Here is a 20,425-nt window from a genome sequence, read left to right on the forward strand (position 1 = left end):
ATCTGTGCGTGAAAAGCATTGGTTGAATAATGCTTAAAGTGTTTTAGAAGTGTTCATGACAAGTAACAATGTTAAATGAACAGTGAAAATCCATTTGGATATTTGGAATGACTTGTCACGATTATTATGAGTCCTAAGTTCTGGATTATAGTTCGATTATAGTTAGAAAATAATGCAAACGACGGACACAAAAACGAGACAAACAAAATCATATCTGAAGAAACAAACGTTCAGATAATTTCACATCATCGACTTCAAGCTTCTGTCACAAGATGTACTCACAGTGAGAAGAGAAAGGACACTTTCACTCCAGTAAGAGGCCATTACACTGGACAATAAATAGCTCAATTAAGAAAACTATGACTCGAGTAAAAGTAACTGTAAGCGAGCTCCGCCCACCTCTGCAAAGTGCGTCCCATCAGAAATGAAGGTGGCGGTCGCCGGAAGCGTTTGTCGAGCTGACGTCGTTGTGCTTCTTCTTGTCCTCAGGTGTGTCTTTAAGACCTGCACCGTGTCTGGCTCCGCTCTGGTGGATTTTGTGGGAAACGTCTCGTCCGCCCCTGACCGCTGCGCCTATACGCTGCTAGGCCACGCCTCCGTTAATGTGTCCGCCCAATTCAAAGAGCAAAGACGCACGGACGTGAACCTGCTGGACTTCCTCAAGCTGTCTGTGTCTGGGACCGAGATCGAGATGCGACGGGGCCAAGTGAAGGTGAGGACCATGTGTGGATTCAGTCCAGACCTGCTTTAGTCCTGTTTGGATACATTTGTTTCCTCAAACGGACCGACAAACGCTGGTTTAGCTACTTTTCCATTAATTTTTCCACTGGGATTCTGAGAACAATAGATATTATAAAAGAGCCAAATCAGTAACTTGGGAAGTACTTAGCATAAAACCTACAATTTTAGGAAAGTTTAATTCTGAAACGTTAAAGCCTTTTGGAAAATACCATGTTTGACACGTGTCATTTGGACTGAAAGATCGTCACCACATGTCAGGCCTTGTAAGTCTGAATACTTGATTATTTCTAAGATCCTATGGCAAAAGGTTGATTTGTTTATTTGTCTTTGTTGTTGTTGACGCTGACGTTGTGCTGTCGGTCGTGAGTTGCAGGTGGACAATGTTGTGGTGAACATCAGCACGGCTCAGTTTCCCGAGGGACTCAACATCTCCAAGAGCGCAACACACACCGTTCTTCACCTCGCCGACATGTTTGACCTCTACTTTGACGGTCACTCGGCAGTGATCAACCTGCAAGGTGATGAAACATGTGACATGTGCTGAAACATGTGATGAAACATGTGACATGTGCTGAAACATGTGATGAAACATGTGACATGTGATGAAACATGTGATGAAACATGTGATGAAACATGTGATGAAACATGCGATGAAACATGTGACATGTGCTGAAACATGTGATGAAACATGTGACATGTGATGAAACATGTGATGAAACATGTAATGAAACATGTGATGAAACATGCGATGAAACATGTGACATGTGCTGAAACATGTGATGAAACATGTGACATGTGATGAAAAATGTGATGAAACATGTGATGAAACATGTGATGAAACATGCGATGAAACATGCGATGAAACATGTGACATGTGCTGAAACATGTGATGAAACATGTGACATGTGATGAAACATGTGACATGTGCTGAAACATGTGATGAAACATGTGACATGTGATAAAACATGTGATGAAACATGTGATGAAACATGTGATGAAACATGCGATGAAACATGTGACATGTGCTGAAACATGTGATGAAACATGTGACATGTGATGAAACATGTGATGAAACATGTGATGAAACATGTGATGAAACATGCGATGAAACATGTGACATGTGCTGAAACATGTGATGAAACATGTGATGAAACATGCGATGAAACATGTGACATGTGCTGAAACATGTGACATGTGCTGAAACATGTGATGAAACATGTGATGAAACATGCGATGAAACATGTGATGAAACATGTGATGAAACATGTGATGAAACATGTGACATGTGCCTAAACATGTGATGAAACATGTGCTGAAACATGTGACATGTGCTGAAACATGTGACATGTGCTGAAACATGTGATGAAACATGTGATGAAACATGCGATGAAACATGTGATGAAACATGTGATGAAACATGTGATGAAACATGTGACATGTGCCTAAACATGTGATGAAACATGTGACATGTGATGAAACATGTGATGAAACATGTGACATGTGCTGAAACATGTGATGAAACATGTGATGAAACATGTGACATGTGATGAAACATGTGATGAAACATGTGACATGTGATGAAACATGTGATGAAACATGTGACATGTGCTGAAACATGTGATGAAACATGTGATGAAACATGTGCTGAAACATGTGCTGAAACATGTGACATGTGCTGAAACATGTGACATGTGCTGAAACATGTGACATGTGCCTAAACATGTGATGAAACATGTGCTGAAACATGTGACATGTGCTGAAACATGTGACATGTGCTGAAACATGTGATGAAACATGTGATGAAACATGCGATGAAACATGTGATGAAACATGTGATGAAACATGTGATGAAACATGTGACATGTGCCTAAACATGTGATGAAACATGTGACATGTGATGAAACATGTGATGAAACATGTGACATGTGCTGAAACATGTGATGAAACATGTGATGAAACATGTGACATGTGATGAAACATGTGATGAAACATGTGACATGTGATGAAACATGTGATGAAACATGTGACATGTGCTGAAACATGTGATGAAACATGTGATGAAACATGTGATGAAACATGTGATGAAACATGTGACATGTGATGAAACATGTGATGAAACATGTGACATGTGCTGAAACATGTGACATGTGCTGAAACATGTGACATGTGATGAAACATGTGATGAAACATGTGACATGTGATGAAACATGTGATGAAACATGTGACATGTGCTGAAACATGTTATGAAACATGTGATGAAACATGTGATGAAACATGTGACATGTGATGAAACATGTGATGAAACATGTGATGAAACATGTGACATGTGATGAAACATGTGATGAAACATGTGATGAAACATGTGACATGTGATGAAACATGTGATGTGACATGTGATGAAATATGTGATGAAACATGTGATGAAACATGTGATGTGACATGTGCTGAAACATGTGACGAAACATGTGATGAAACATGTGACATGTGATGAAACATGTGATGAAACATGTGATGAAACATGTGACATGTGATGAAACATGTGATGAAACATGTGACATGTGATGAAACATGTGATGAAACATGTGATGAAACATGTGATGAAACATGTGACATGTGCTGAAACATGTGACGAAACATGTGATGAAACATGTGACATGTGATGAAACATGTGATGAAACATGTGACATGTGATGAAACATGTGATGAAACATGTGACATGTGCGGAAACGTGATGAAACATGTGACATGTGATGAAACATGTGATGAAACATGTGATGAAACATGTGACATGTGCTGAAACATGTGCTGAAACATGTGACATGCGATGAAACATGTGATGAAACATGTGATGAAACATGTGATGAAACATGTGATGAAACATGAGATGAAACATGAGATGAAACGTGATGAAACATGTGATGAAACATGTGATGAAACAAGTGACATGTGATGAAACATGTGACATGTGATGAAACATGTGATGAAACATGTGACATGTGATGAAACATGTGATGAAACATGTGATGAAACATGTGATGAAACATGTGACATGTGCTGAAACATGTGACGAAACATGTGATGAAACATGTGACATGTGATGAAACATGTGATGAAACATGTGACATGTGATGAAACATGTGATGAAACATGTGACATGTGCGGAAACGTGATGAAACATGTGACATGTGATGAAACATGTGATGAAACATGTGATGAAACATGTGACATGTGCTGAAACATGTGCTGAAACATGTGACATGCGATGAAACATGTGATGAAACATGTGATGAAACATGTGATGAAACATGTGACATGTGATGAAACATGTGACATGTGATGAAACATGTGATGAAACATGTGCTGAAACATTCGGTTGAGGTTTTTCTCCTTTATATGGTGAATCGTGAAGTGAAAGTAGCAGTAGCAGTAAAAACGTGCATTTAAAGGGCACATTTGATGCTTTTATCTCTTCTAACTCTGTTCTCACACTGTTCCTCAGCTGGAGCACTGTTCTCACACTGTTCCTCAGCTGGAGCACTGTTCTCACACTGTTCCTCAGCTGGAGCACTGTTCTCACACTGTTCCTCAGCTGGAGCACTGTTCTCACACTGTTCCTCAGCTGCTGGAGCACTGTTCTCACACTGTTCCTCAGCTGGAGCACTGTTCTCACACTGTTCCTCAGCTGGAGCACTGTTCTCACACTGTTCCTCAGCTGGAGCACTGTTCTCACACTGTTCCTCAGCTGGAGCACTGTTCTCACACTGTTCCTCAGCTGGAGCACTGTTCTCACACTGTTCCTCAGCTGGAGCACTGTTCTCACACTGTTCCTCAGCTGCTGGAGCACTGTTCTCACACTGTTCCTCAGCTGGAGCACTGTTCTCACACTGTTCCTCAGCTGGAGCACTGTTCTCACACTGTTCCTCAGCTGGAGCACTGTTCTCACACTGTTCCTCAGCTGGAGCACTGTTCTCACACTGTTCCTCAGCTGCTGGAGCACTGTTCTCACACTGTTCCTCAGCTGGAGCACTGTTCTCACACTGTTCCTCAGCTGCTGGAGCACTGTTCTCACACTGTTCCTCAGCTGGAGCACTGTTCTCACACTGTTCCTCAGCTGGAGCACTGTTCTCACACTGTTCCTCAGCTGGAGCACTGTTCTCACACTGTTCCTCAGCTGCTGGAGCACTGTTCTCACACTGTTCCTCAGCTGGAGCACTGTTCTCACACTGTTCCTCAGCTGCTGGAGCACTGTTCTCACACTGTTCCTCAGCTGGAGCACTGTTCTCACACTGTTCCTCAGCTGCTGGAGCACTGTTCTCACACTGTTCCTCAGCTGAAGAACATCTAGCTTCATTCAGTTTGATGAATCAACGTGGCTCTGAGAATCTTCTGCTGTTTTTAACTCCATAAATCATCTCCAGACTTGTTTTGTTTAATCACCATCAGAACAACTGTGAGCTGAGACCAGGAAGTGAGAGGCCTGATGTTTATCTTACATTGTCATTTCCTCTGCAGACAGTAGATGGAGCCAAAACTCAGTTAGGAAAATGGGGGATTTTTAAATTTTTATTAACTAAGACCTGAGCTTCCAAATGAAAGGTACAAGAGCACAAATACTGCATAATATTTGACCTGTAAGCAGAGAAAGGTTCAGCTGTGTGTGAGCCCAAAGTCTGTGTCAGTGATAATGTGAGCGCAGCTGTAGTAAATCTGCCTTTATTCACTTTATGCCAGATTCAGGTGCAAACTTACATTTTACATGTGTTTTAACAGTTTTAACACTCGCTGCTAAGATGTCATCTATAAACATTATATACTTTATTTATTGCTTACATAATTGCTATTTGGATGGAGGAGGCTTCAAACCCTCGTGTGACATTGCTGGTTTAAACTGGGGCTAATATCCAGAGTGATTCCCTCACGTCTCTGCTTCGCGGTGAATTGGGAGATTACCGACAGAAGTGGGAAAGTCAGCAAACATAAAATGGTGTCACATGACCCATGTGGCACTTCAGATGAAAACTGGTGATTGACTCATCAGTGATTAGATCAGAAGTGGCTTAACGTTTTATTGACTTTTGTGTCCTCAGATTCCTCTGGGTTTTCAGGTTCGTGTTTTAGTGGAGGGTTTGTCCCAAACAAGGACGCTCTCCTGAGCCCGGCCGGGTAAGTGAGACCGCGTGAGACTTAAAAACACAAAAAACAGAAATAATTCACCTTAAACACTTTGCTGCTGTACAGTTTTTGTTCACATTTCCTAACACAGTTTATAAGCACGTTCCAGAAATGTCCCAGGCCAGAGCGGCGTTTTGTCGTTACTGTAATGCTAACAAACATTAGCATGCTAACAGCGCTGTCATTTCCCAGTTTGGTCCCTCTTGTTTAACTCTTTAATGGTGTTTATTTTGCGTTCTTTCCGCTGTAGCTCCAAGTAGAGCTGTGTTTGCCTGTACGTAGTTAAGTTGGACTATTTCACAGAGTTTATTCCTAGAAAGATAATTTAACGAGACGGTTTTAGCACAATCAGAGTTAGCCGTTTCACATCAAGTCTGACTTTATTCAGCTCTGCTCCGTTTACAAACTTTTATCTAGTTTAACCGTTGGGACGTTTGATTTGTTCTCTATTTAGTCCCCAGTTTGATTAAAGAGGTGATATTTTTTGTGATATTGGCTTCAGCCTGGAAAAGGAGCTCACCAGTGAGCAGCTGGTTCTGGAACTACATTTCAGAAGAAAAAAAATCATTAAAATTTTGAAAGCTGCTTGGGGCTAATCAGTTCTGTGTCATTTTATTTCAAATCTCTTTCTGAGACTTTATAAACTGTTGAGAAAATGTGTTTTGGTCTAAAAAAATAACTATGTTATGGACATTTTGACCTGAACAACTGATTTTATAATATCTCTGAACTGGGACGTGACACATGTTGCTCAACTACATAGACAATCATCAGGTGCAGCCACTTAACCATGGCCATAGCCACGTATTGCACATATTATAATGTATATACAAGTGACTTTACCTGCTATTAGACCACCATGGCCATCAGAGCGTTTATGTCCAGATGTGTTAGATCGTCTGTTATTGCATGTTTATATTCTCCCCCTGTGGGACAAAGGTGCTTTTATGTCAAATGAAGCCGGTTCCGAGCTGACTGGCCCCTGTTCTCTGCTCTAGATGTGACGTGCAGCATGAGGACGACAGCATCGTGTCCACTGACTGCGCGGCTGTCACTCAACAGTGAGCTCCTCCCCCGGCACTTTGATGACTTCACATCGACAGTTGTTAAAAGTTGTTTGTTTGTTTGTTTACCAGCTGTGACCTCCTGAACGGTTCACTCTTCTCCTCCTGTCACTCCACGGTCGACCCCGCCCCGTTCATGAAGGCCTGCAAGGACTCTCGGTGCCAGTACCCCTCAGAGGACACCATGGTCTGTAGCTTCCACGAGGCCTACGCCACGGCCTGCTCCATGGGAAACGTCTCTCTGCCCGAGTGGAGATCCACGGCCCAGTGCGGTGAGCTACCGGCCCAGTGCGGTGGGCCACAGTCTGGTCCTGTCCCTTTGTCTTGAGCTCCTCTGACTCTGCTGCTCTTTCAGATTCCACTCAGGGCCTGTGCATGGACACTTTCTGTGCAAACCATGAGTTCTGTGGAATTCAAGGGGACAAAGAATTGTGCCTCTGCCGCGCCTTGTTCGCCTCCAAATATCAAGCCAACGATACTTTTGGTAAGAACAGCTCCAGATGTGTAACGGAGCAGACCATAAGCCACGTCACACAGAGCAGACCATAAGCCTCGTCACACAGAGCAGACCATAAGCCTCGTCACACAGAACAGACCATAAGCCACGTCACACAGAGCGGACCATAAGCCTCGTCACACAGAGCAGACCATAAGCCACGTCACACAGAGCAGACCATAAGCCACGTCACACAGAGCAGACCATAAGCCTCGTCACACAGAGCAGACCATAAGCCACGTCACACAGAGCAGACCATAAGCCTCGTCACACAGAGCAGACCATAAGCCACGTCACACAGAGCAGACCATAAGCCACGTCACACAGAGCAGACCATAAGCCTCGTCACACAGAGCAGACCATAAGCCTCGTCACACAGAGCGGACCATAAGCCACGTCACACAGAGCAGACCATAAGCCTCGTCACACAGAGCAGACCATAAGCCTCGTCACACAGAGCAGACCATAAGCCACGTCACACAGAGCAGACCATAAGCCACGTCACACAGAGCAGACCATAAGCCTCGTCACACAGAGCAGACCATAAGCCACGTCACACAGAGCAGACCATAAGCCACGTCACACAGAGCAGACCATAAGCCACGTCACACAGAGCAGACCATAAGCCTCGTCACACAGAACAGACCATAAGCCTCGTCACACAGAGCGGACCATAAGCCTCGTCACACAGAACAGACCATAAGCCACGTCACACAGAGCGGACCATAAGCCTCGTCACACAGAGCAGACCATAAGCCTCGTCACACAGAGCAGACCATAAGCCACGTCACACAGAGCAGACCATAAGCCACGTCACACAGAGCAGACCATAAGCCTCGTCACACAGAGCAGACCATAAGCCACGTCACACAGAGCAGACCATAAGCCACGTCACACAGAGCAGACCATAAGCCTCGTCACACAGAACAGACCATAAGCCTCGTCACACAGAGCGGACCATAAGCCTCGTCACACAGAGCGGACCATAAGCCTCGTCACACAGAGCAGACCATAAGCCTCGTCACACAGAGCAGACCATAAGCCTCGTCACACAGAGCGGACCATAAGCCTCGTCACACAGAGCAGACCATAAGCCTCGTCACACAGAGCGGACCATAAGCCTCGTCACACAGAGCGGACCATAAGCCACGTCACACAGAGCAGACCATAAGCCTCGTCACACAGAGCGGACCATAAGCCACGTCACACAGAACAGACCATAAGCCTCGTCACACAGAGCGGACCATAAGCCTCGTCACACAGAGCAGACCATAAGCCACGTCACACAGAGCAGACCATAAGCCTCGTCACACAGAGCAGACCATAAGCCTCGTCACACAGAGCGGACCATAAGCCACGTCACACAGAGCAGACCATAAGCCTCGTCACACAGAGCAGACCATAAGCCTCGTCACACAGAGCAGACCATAAGCCACGTCACACAGAGCAGACCATAAGCCACGTCACACAGAGCAGACCATAAGCCTCGTCACACAGAGCAGACCATAAGCCACGTCACACAGAGCAGACCATAAGCCACGTCACACAGAGCAGACCATAAGCCACGTCACACAGAGCAGACCATAAGCCTCGTCACACAGAACAGACCATAAGCCTCGTCACACAGAGCGGACCATAAGCCTCGTCACACAGAACAGACCATAAGCCACGTCACACAGAGCGGACCATAAGCCTCGTCACACAGAGCAGACCATAAGCCTCGTCACACAGAGCAGACCATAAGCCACGTCACACAGAGCAGACCATAAGCCACGTCACACAGAGCAGACCATAAGCCTCGTCACACAGAGCAGACCATAAGCCACGTCACACAGAGCAGACCATAAGCCACGTCACACAGAGCAGACCATAAGCCTCGTCACACAGAACAGACCATAAGCCTCGTCACACAGAGCGGACCATAAGCCTCGTCACACAGAGCGGACCATAAGCCTCGTCACACAGAGCAGACCATAAGCCTCGTCACACAGAGCAGACCATAAGCCTCGTCACACAGAGCGGACCATAAGCCTCGTCACACAGAGCAGACCATAAGCCTCGTCACACAGAGCGGACCATAAGCCTCGTCACACAGAGCGGACCATAAGCCACGTCACACAGAGCAGACCATAAGCCTCGTCACACAGAGCGGACCATAAGCCACGTCACACAGAACAGACCATAAGCCTCGTCACACAGAGCGGACCATAAGCCTCGTCACACAGAGCAGACCATAAGCCTCGTCACACAGAACAGACCATAAGCCACGTCACACAGAGCAGACCATAAGCCTCGTCACACAGAGCGGACCATAAGCCACGTCACACAGAGCAGACCATAAGCCACGTCACACAGAGCAGACCATAAGCCACGTCACACAGAGCAGACCATAAGCCTCGTCACACAGAGCGGACCATAAGCCTCGTCACACAGAGCAGACCATAAGCCTCGTCACACAGAGCAGACCATAAGCCTCGTCACACAGAGCAGACCATAAGCCTCGTCACACAGAGCAGACCATAAGCCTCGTCACACAGAGCAGACCATAAGCCTCGTCACACAGAGCAGACCATAAGCCTCGTCACACAGAGCAGACCATAAGCCTCGTCACACAGAGCAGACCATAAGCCTCGTCACGCAGAGCAGACCATAAGCCTCGTCACACAGAGCAGACCATAAGCCTCGTCACACAGAGCAGACCATAAGCCACACAGGTCTGCTCTTTTTAGACCTCATTCACTGAAGATGGCCTCACTAATGACTCTGATGTCGGCCGGGGCATTACAGCCTAAAGTTATCACGATAAAAAAGAGATAATCGGTGCTGAAAAGCTGCATATCGGTGGCTTTTATTTGGCCGTTTTTGTACTTACTTATTTTGGGCTCACTAAGATAAAGCTCTAAGTTCTGCCTCCACTCTTCGGGTTCTTTCTTAAGGATCTGCAAAGCCTCCACAGTTATTGTGTAAGTCACTCTAGAATATAAGAATAGTCATAGCAATGATCCGCCTCCCCTCACACTGAGAGGAAATCCAAACATTCATATTCCCATAAAGCTTTACATCACCAGCAATAATGTACAGGCTGATGAGAAAATGTGTGTTTCCAGGTGAACCAACGGTGTGTGACCGAAACTCGGCCTCCCTCTCTCTGGCCGTGTGCCTATTGGCTGAGAAAGGCATCCATTATAAGGACTTACGTCTGAACGACCCAAACTGCACAGGCCAGTTGAACCCAGAGAGCCACATGATGGACTTTAAGTTTGACAGCGTTGACATGTGTGGGACTGAGGTCACTGTGAGTGGGGTCATCAGAAATATAGTATGACTATGTGTTGTCCATGTTTAACTGTGGTGCACGTGTGCGGCAGAGCGAGAACAACCAGCTGGTCTTCAAGAACAAAGTGGTGCTGCAGAACCACACCACGAGCATTGTCACTCGCCATGACCAGTTTGAGCTGGACTTCTCCTGCTTCTACAGCCAGCCCGAGGTCAAGACTGTGGTCCTCAGGATCAAGGACAGGTGGGAAGTCACACAAAACTGTTAGCATGTGCCTAACTGCACATGCTAAAGTTAGCTCTGCACATGCTAAAGTTAGCTCTGCACAAGCTAAAGTTAGCTCTGCACATGCTTAAGTTAGCTCTGCACATGCTAAAGTTAGATCTGCACATGCTTAAGTTAGCTCTGCACATGCTTAAGTTAGCTCTGCACATGCTAAAGTTAGCTCTGCACATGCTTAAGTTAGCTCTGCACATGCTTAAGTTAGCTCTGCACATGCTTAAGTTAGCTCTGCACATGCTAAAGTTAGCTCTGCACATGCTTAAGTTAGCTCTGCACATGCTAAAGTTAGCTCTGCACATGCTTAAGTTAGCTCTGCACATGCTTAAGTTAGCTCTGCACATGCTAAAGTTAGCTCTGCACATGCTTAAGTTAGCTCTGCACATGCTTAAGTTAGCTCTGCACATGCTTAAGTTAGCTCTGCACATGCTAAAGTTAGCTCTGCACATGCTTAAGTTAGCTCTGCACATGCTTAAGTTAGCTCTGCACATGCTTAAGTTAGCTCTGCACATGCTTAAGTTAGCTCTGCACATGCTTAAGTTAGCTCTGCACATGCTAAAGTTAGCTCTGCACATGCTTAAGTTAGCTCTGCACATGCTTAAGTTAGCTCTGCACATGCTTAAGTTAGCTTTGCACATGCTAAAGTTAGCTCTGCACATGCTAAAGTTAGCTCTGCACATGCTTAAGTTAGCTCTGCACATGCTTAAGTTAGCTCTGCACTGCATATGCTAAAGTTAGCTCTGCACATGCTAAAGTTAGCTCTGCACATGCTAAAGATAGCTCTGCACATGCTTAAGTTAGCTCTGCACATGCTTAAGTTAGCTCTGCACATGCTAAAGTTATCTCTGCTCATGCTAAAGTTAGCTCTGCTCATGCTAAAGTTAGCTCTGCACATGCTAACGTAAACTCTGCACATGCTTAAGATAGCTCTGCACATGCTAAAGTTAGCTCTGCACATGCTAACGTAAACTCTGCTAATGCTAAAGTTAGCTCTGCACATGCTAAAGTTAGCTCTGCACATGCTAAAGTTAGCTCTGCACATGCTAAAGTTAGCTCTGCACATGCTTAAGTTAGCTCTGCACATGCTAACGTAAACTCTGCACATGCTTAAGATAGCTCTGCACATGCTAAAGTTAGCTCTGCACATGCTAACGTAAACTCTGCTCATGCTAAAGTTAGCTCTGCACATGCTAAAGTTAGCTCTGCTCATGCTAAAGTTAGCTCTGCACATGCTAACGTAAACTCTGCACATGCTTAAGATAGCTCTGCACATGCTAAAGTTAGCTCTGCACATGCTAACGTAAACTCTGCTCATGCTAAAGTTAGCTCTGCACATGCTAAAGTTAGCTCTGCACATGCTAACGTAAACTCTGCTCATGCTAAAGTTAGCTCTGCACATGCTAAAGTTAGCTCTGCACATGCTAAAGTTAGCTCTGCACATGCTAAAGTTAGCTCTGCTCATGCTAAAGTTAGCTCTGCACATGCTAACGTAAACTCTGCACATGCTTAAGATAGCTCTGCACATGCTAAAGTTAGCTCTGCACATGCTAACGTAAACTCTGCTCATGCTAAAGTTAGCTCTGCTCATCCTAAAGTTAGCTCTGCTCATGCTAAAGTTAGCTCGGCACATGCTAAAGTTAGCTCTGCACATGCTAAAGTTTCAGGAGGTAAACATGGACCGGCCTCCTGCTGGTGCCAGAGTTGGGACTAAACATGGACGGGCCTCCTGCTGGTGCCAGAGTCAGGACTAAACATGGACCGGCCTCCTGCTGGTGCCAGAGTCAGGACTAAACATGGACCGGCCTCCTGCTGGTGCCAGAGTCAGGACTAAACATGGACCGGCCTCCTGCTGGTGCCAGAGTCAGAACTAAACATGGACCGGCCTCCTGCTGGTGCCAGAGTCAGGACTAAACATGGACCGGCCTCCTGCTGGTGCCAGAGTCAGGACTAAACATGGACCGGCCTCCTGCTGGTGCCAGAGTCAGGACTCTTTGTTTTTGATTTTAATGTATTTTTTTCCTGTTGTGAAGCACTTTGAATTGTCTTGTCTATGAAGTGTGCTCTACAAATAAACTTGACTTATTGTTGGAGTTGTCCCTGAGTCTCATGTGGGACATTTGTGTTGGAGTTGTCCCTGAGTCTCATGTGGGACATTTGTGTTGGAGTTGTCCCTGAGTCTCATGTGGGACATTTGTGTTGGAGTTGTCCCTGAGTCTCATGTGGGACATTTGTGTTGGAGTTGTCCCTGAGTCTCATGTGGGACATTTGTGTTGGAGTTGTCCCTGAGTCTCATGTGGGACATTTGTGTTGGAGTTGTCCCTGAGTCTCATGTGGGACATTTGTGTGCAGCTCGGTGGTGCAGACCATCACGTCTGGAACCTGGCAGTACAATCTGACCATGAAGTCTTACCTGGACAAGGGCCGGACACAACCCATCGCCTCTGAGACGGAGCTGAAGCTGAACCAGCCCATCTGGGTGGAGCTGAGCACAGAGGGACTGGACCAGAACCTGGTCTCCATCGTGGTCCAGTCCAGCTGGGCCACCAGTCACCAGCTGTCCACCTCCAAGCCCCGATACGACCTGGTCAAGAACGGGTGAGAGTCTGGTTTAGTCCTGGTTTAGTCCTGGTTTACACCTGGTTTAGTCCTGGTTTGGACCTGGTTTACACCTGGTTTAGTCCTGGTTTGGACCTGGTTTAGACCTGGTTTAGTCCTGGTTTAGTCCTGGTTTAGTCCCAGTTTAGTCCTGGTTTAGTCCTGGTTTAGTCCTGGTTTAGTCCTGGTTTACACCTGATTTAGTCCCGGTTTAGTCCTGGTTTAGTCCTGGTTTTGTCCAGGTTTAGTCCTGGTTTAGTCCTGGTTTAGACCTGGTTTAGTCCCGGTTTAGTCCCGGTTTAGTCCTAGTACAGAGGTGGGTAGAGTAGCCAAAGTTACTCAAATAGAAGTAAAAGTTAGTGGTCTATGAAACTACTAAGAATGAGTCAATGTAAGGGCACTTTTTAAATTATAATATTGACCAAATAAAGGTTTAATTATCATATTAGTAGTCGTTTTAGTTCATTTAGTAGGAGCACGTGCGACTAACACTTGAATATGATGTGTTTGCTTTGGTGTGTCCAGCTGTCCAAACCCCAGAGACACGTCTGTGAGCGTGAGCGGGAACGGTCAGGGAAGCTCCGCCTCCTTCAGCTTCAGCATGTTCAAGTTCAGTGGAGACTCCGCCCAGGTTTATCTGCACTGTGAAGTGTCTCTGTGTGTGAGCAAGTGTGTCCCGGTGAGTGTCCTACTGCAACCGTCCTACTGCAACCAACCACCCCCACTGCAACCACCCCCACTGCAACCACCCCCACTGCAACCGTCCTACTGCAACCAACCACCCCCACTGCAACCACCCCCACTGCAACCACCCCCACTGCAACCGTCCTACTGCAACCAACCACCCCCACTGCAACCATCCCCACTGCAACCACCCCCACTGCAACCACCCCCACTGCAACCACCCCACTGCAACCACCCCACTGCAACCACCCCACTGCAACCACCCCCACTGCAACCACCCCCACTGCAACCACCCCCACTGCAACCACCCCCACTGCAACCGTCCTACTGCAACCAACCACCCCCACTGCAACCACCCCCACTGCAACCACCCCCACTGCAACCACCCCACTGCAACCACCCCCACTGCAACCACCCCCACTGCAACCACCCCACTGCAACCACCCCACTGCAACCACCCCACTGCAACCACCCCCACTGCAACCACCCCACTGCAACCACCCCCACTGCAACCACCCCCACTGCAACCACCCCCACTGCAACCACCCCACTGCAACCACCCCACTGCAACCACCCCACTGCAACCACCCCCACTGCAACCACCCCACTGCAACCACCCCCACTGCAACCACCCCCACTGCAACCACCCCACTGCAACCACCCCACTGCAACCACCCCCACTGCAACCACCCCACTGCAACCACCCCACTGCAACCACCCCACTGCAACCACCCCCACTGCAACCACCCCCACTGCAACCACCCCACTGCAACCACCCCACTGCAACCACCCCCACTGCAACCACCCCCACTGCAACCACCTCTACTGCAACCAACCACCCCCACCGCAACCACCCCCACCGCAACCATCCCCACCGCAACCACCCTCCTGCAACCACCCCCACTGCAACCACCCCCACCGCAACCACCCTCACCGCAACCACCCTCACCGCAACCACTCTCCCCACCGCAACCACTCTCCCCACCGCAACCACCCCCACCGCAACCACCCCCACTGCAACGTCCTACTGCAACCGTCCTACTGCAACCAACCACCCCCACTGCAACCACCCCCACCGCAACCACCCCCACCGCAACCACCCTCACCGCAACCACCCCCACCGCAACCACCCCCACCGCAACCACCCCCACTGCAACCACCCCTACTGCAACCACCCCTACTGCAACGTCCTACTGCAACCACCCCTACTGCAACCGTCCTACTGCAACCACCCCCACTGCAACCACCCCACTGCAACCATCCCTACTGCAACCACCCCCACCGCAACCACCCCCACCGCAACCACCCCCACCGCAACCACCCCCACCGCAACCTCCCCCACCGCAACCTCCCCACTGCAACCACCCCCACTGCAACCACCCTCACCGCAACCACCCCCACCGCAACCACCTCTACTGCAACCGTCCTACTGAAACCACCCCCACCGCAACCACCCCCACCGCAACCACCCCCACTGCAACCGCCCTCACCGCAACCACCCCCACCGCAACCACCCTCACCCACTGCAACCACCCCCACTGCAACCACCCCCACTGCAACCACCCTCGCCGCAACCACCCCCACCGCAACCACCCCTACTGCAACCGTTCTATTGCAACCACCCTCACCGCAACCACCCCCACCGCAACCACCCCCACTGCAACCGTCCTACTGCAACCACCCCACTGCAACCACCCCCACTGCAACCACCCCCACTGCAACCACCCCCACCGCAACCACCCTCACCGCAACCACCCTCACCGCAACCACCCTCCCCACCGCAACCACCCCCACCGCAACCACCCCCACTGCAACGTCCTACTGCAACCGTCCTACTGCAACCAACCACCCCCACTGCAACCACCCCCACTGCAACCACCCCCACCGCAACCACCCTCACCGCAACCACCCCCACCGCAACCACCCTCACCGCAACCACCCCCACCGCAACCACCCCCACCGCAACCACCCCCACTGCAACCACCCCTACTGCAACCACCCCTACTGCAACGTCCTACTGCAACCACCCCTACTGCAACCGTCCTACTGCAACCACCCCAACTGCAACCACCCCCACTGCAACCACCCCCACCGCAACCACCCCCACCGCAACCACCCCCACCGCAACCACCCCCACCGCAACCACCCCCACCGCAACCACCCCTACTGCAACCACCCCTACTGCAACCGTCCTACTGCAACCACCCCAACTGCAACCACCCCCACTGCAATGTCCTACTGCAACCACCCCTACTGCAACCGTCCTACTGCAACCAACCACCCCCACTGCAACCGTTCTACTTCAACCACCCCCACCGCAACCACCCCCACTGCAACCACCCCCACTGCAACCACCCCCACCGCAACCACCCCCACCGCAACCACCCCCACTGCAACCACCCCCACTGCAACCACCCCCACTGCAACCACCCCCACTGCAACCACCCCCACTGCAACCACCCCCACCGCAACCACCCCCACCGCAATCACCCCCACTGCAACCACCCCACTGCAACCACCCCACTGCAACCACCCCACTGCAACCACCCCCACTGCAACCACCCCCACTGCAACCACCCCACTGCAACCACCCCCACTGCAACTACCCCACTGCAACCACCCCCACCGCAACCACCCCCACCGCAACCACCCCCACTGCAACCACCTCTACTGCAACCACCCCACTGCAACCACCCCACTGCAACCACCCCACTGCAACCACCCCCACTGCAACCACCCCCACTGCAACCACCCCACTGCAACCACCCCCACTGCAACTACCCCACTGCAACCACCCCCACCGCAACCACCCCCACCGCAACCACCCCCACCGCAACCACCCCCACCGCAACCACCCCCACTGCAACCACCCCCACTGCAACCACCCCCACCGCAACCACCCCCACCGCAATCACCCCCACCGCAATCACCCCCACTGCAACCACCCCCACCGCAATCACCCCCACTGCAACCACCCCACTGCAACCACCCCACTGCAACCACCCCACTGCAACCACCCCCACTGCAACCACCCCCACTGCAACCACCCCCACTGCAACCACCCCCACTGCAACCACCCCCACTGCAACTACCCCACCGCAACCACCCCCACCGCAACCACCCCCACCGCAACCACCCCCACTGCAACCACCCCCACTGCAACTACCCCCACTGCAACCACCCCCACCGCAACCACCCCCACCGCAATCACCCCCACTGCAACCACCCCACTGCAACCACCCCCACTGCAACCGTCCTACTTCAACCACCCCCACTGCAACCACCCCCACTGCAACCACCCCCACCGCAATCACCCCCACCGCAATCACCCCCACTGCAACCACCCCACTGCAACCACCCCACTGCAACCACCCCACTGCAACCACCCCCACTGCAACCACCCCCACTGCAACCACCTCCACCGCAACCACCCCCACCGCAATCACCCCCACTGCAACCACCCCACTGCAACCACCCCCACTGCAACCGTCCTACTTCAACCACCCCCACTGCAACCACCCCCACTGCAACCACCCCCACCGCAATCACCCCCACCGCAATCACCCCCACTGCAACCACCCCCACCGCAATCACCCCCACTGCAACCACCCCACTGCAACCACCCCACTGCAACCACCCCACTGCAACCACCCCCACTGCAACCACCCCCACTGCAACCACCCCCACTGCAACCACCCCCACTGCAACCACCCCCACTGCAACTACCCCACTGCAACCACCCCCACTGCAACTACCCCACTGCAACCACCCCACTGCAACCACCCCCACTGCAACTACCCCACTGCAACCACCCCCACTGCAACCACCCCCACTGCAACTACCCCACTGCAACTACCCCACTGCAACTACCCCACTGCAACCACCCCACTGCAACCACCCCCACTGCAACCACCCCCACTGCAACCACCTCTACTGCAACCACCCCACTGCAACCACCCCACTGCAACCACCCCACTGCAACCACCCCTGTACCACTCTTTTTCTTTGAGCCGACATGTTTCATATAACTAGAACCAGTAATGACTCATATGAATGACAATGGTCAAATTATACTCAATTATGGTCATTTTTAAATATACTCAAAGTAAGTTCAGTTGCAGTAACATGAGTATTTGCTCTTTCTGTTCGACAGGAGTGTGGAAGCAGGCGTCGCCGGTCCCTCTACAAAGACCCCAACCCCGACCCCAACCCGGGCCTCATCTCCATGTCCTGGACCAACTAGGACCAGGCGGGACGGGGCGGGACGGGGCGGGACACACGGGTCAGAACAGGCTCAGTTTGACATGTGACGTTCACCCTCAGCCAGGGTTCTCATCCTGTCTCTGCTCCCAGGGCCACATGGAGAACGCTGCGGTGAAAACGCCTCTGCGACCACTTTTGTTTTCTTTATCTTTTCCACGAATGTTTTTGATCACATGCATTTTATCCAAAAAAATGAATCAAAATGAAATCAAAGCAGCACCAAAACACACTGAGGGTGTTGCTGCCCCCTGTGGCCGCCGAGTGGAACAGCACCAGAAGCACCGGCACAAATGTGATCTGTAATTTTATCTTCTCTCTTCTTTTTCTGTTTGCATTAAAAAAAACTCAAAAAATGGAATAAAGGGGTGTGGTTAAACAAGGCGTGTCCATTGTCCTGTTCTCATTTCAGAGTGAACAATGTTTAAATGTAGAATCATCTACAAATCAAATGTAATCGTGATCTATTCTTAATGACAAGTTCCTGTTGGTGTTTTGGACAATTGTCCAATCAGAAAGCAGGATGAGCGTCACATGAGTCTCTCGTTTGGGTTGCCAGTTTCAATGTTGAAATCCAGTTATTAAACATTAAAGGCCTTTCTTCAATCTGACTAAATGTCCTTTTTTCAAGACACAATTAGCAAACCTGAACGAACTGTTCCCAACCCGGCGTTAATAGAGCCACCAACACCAAGTGGTCCTGAACACGAGCCTGAACACAAAGTGGTCCTGAACACGAGCCTGAACACAAAGTGGTCCTGAACACGAGCCTGAACACAAAGTGGTCCTGAACACGAGCATGAACACAAAGTGGTCCTGAACACATAGTGGCCCTGAACATGAGCCTGAACACAAAGTGGTCCTGAACACGAGCCTGAACACAAAGTGGTCCTGAACACGAGCCTGAACACAAAGTGGTCCTGAACACGAGCATGAACACAAAGTGGCCCTGAACACGAGCCTGAACACAAAGTGGTCCTGAACACGAGCCTGAACACAAAGTGGTCCTGAACACGAAACTGAATACAAAGTGGTCCTGAACACGAGCCTGAACACAAAGTGGTCCTGAACACGAGCCTGAACACAAAGTGGCCCTGAACACGAGCCTGAACACAAAGTGGTCCTGAACACGAGCCTGAACACAAAGTGGTCCTGAACACATAGTGGCCCTGAACATGAGCCTGAACACAAAGTGGTCCTGAACACGAGCCTGAACACAAAGTGGTCCTGAACACGAGCCTGAACACAAAGTGGTCCTGAACACGAGCCTGAACACAAAGTGGTCCTGAACACGAGCATGAACACAAAGTGGTCCTGAACACGAGCCTGAACACAAAGTGGTCCTGAACACGAGCCTGAACACAAAATGGTCCTGAACACGAGCCTGAACACAAAGTGGTCCTGAACACGAGCCTGAACACAAAGTGGTCCTGAACACGAGCCTGAACACAAAGTGGTCCTGAACACGAGCCTGAACACAAAGTGGTCCTGAACACGAGCCTGAACACAAAGTGGTCCTGAACACGAGCCTGAACATAAAGTGGTCCCCAAAAACAAAGTGGTCCTGAACACGAGCCTGAACACAAAGTGGTCCTGAACACGAGTCTGAACACAAAGTGGTCATGAACACGAGCCTGAACACAAAGTGGACTGAACACGAGCCTGAACACGAAGTGGTCCTGAACACGAGCCTGAACACAAAGTGGACTGAACACGAGCCTGAACAAAAAGTGGTCCTGAACACGAGCCTGAACATAAAGTAGACTGAACACGAGCCTGAACACAAAGTGGTCCTGAGCACGAGCCTGAACACAAAGTGGTCCTGAAAACGAGCCTGAACACAAAGTGGTCCTGAAC

At 49.7% G+C, this 20,425-nt stretch overlaps 1 protein-coding gene across 1 annotated transcript; it reads left to right on the forward strand.

Moving 5' to 3' along the window:
- Positions 1-6,862: 6,862 nt before the first annotated feature.
- LOC140355544 (pancreatic secretory granule membrane major glycoprotein GP2-like) lies at positions 6,863-18,551 on the forward strand. The gene is made up of 8 exons (XM_072440167.1): positions 6,863-6,974; positions 7,050-7,249; positions 7,333-7,461; positions 10,581-10,768; positions 10,842-10,993; positions 13,379-13,624; positions 14,150-14,303; positions 18,462-18,551. The coding sequence occupies exons 2-8, from the start codon at positions 7,114-7,116 to the stop codon at positions 18,549-18,551; spliced, it is 1,095 nt and encodes a 364-aa protein (XP_072296268.1). The 5' UTR covers positions 6,863-6,974; positions 7,050-7,113.
- Positions 18,552-20,425: the final 1,874 nt, after the last annotated feature.

This window comes from Eucyclogobius newberryi, unplaced genomic scaffold (assembly GCF_026437365.1).
Source record: "Eucyclogobius newberryi isolate DKJ021-1_F unplaced genomic scaffold, fEucNew1.0.hap1 SCAF_111, whole genome shotgun sequence".
NCBI classification, from domain to species: Eukaryota; Metazoa; Chordata; class Actinopteri; order Gobiiformes; family Gobiidae; genus Eucyclogobius; species Eucyclogobius newberryi.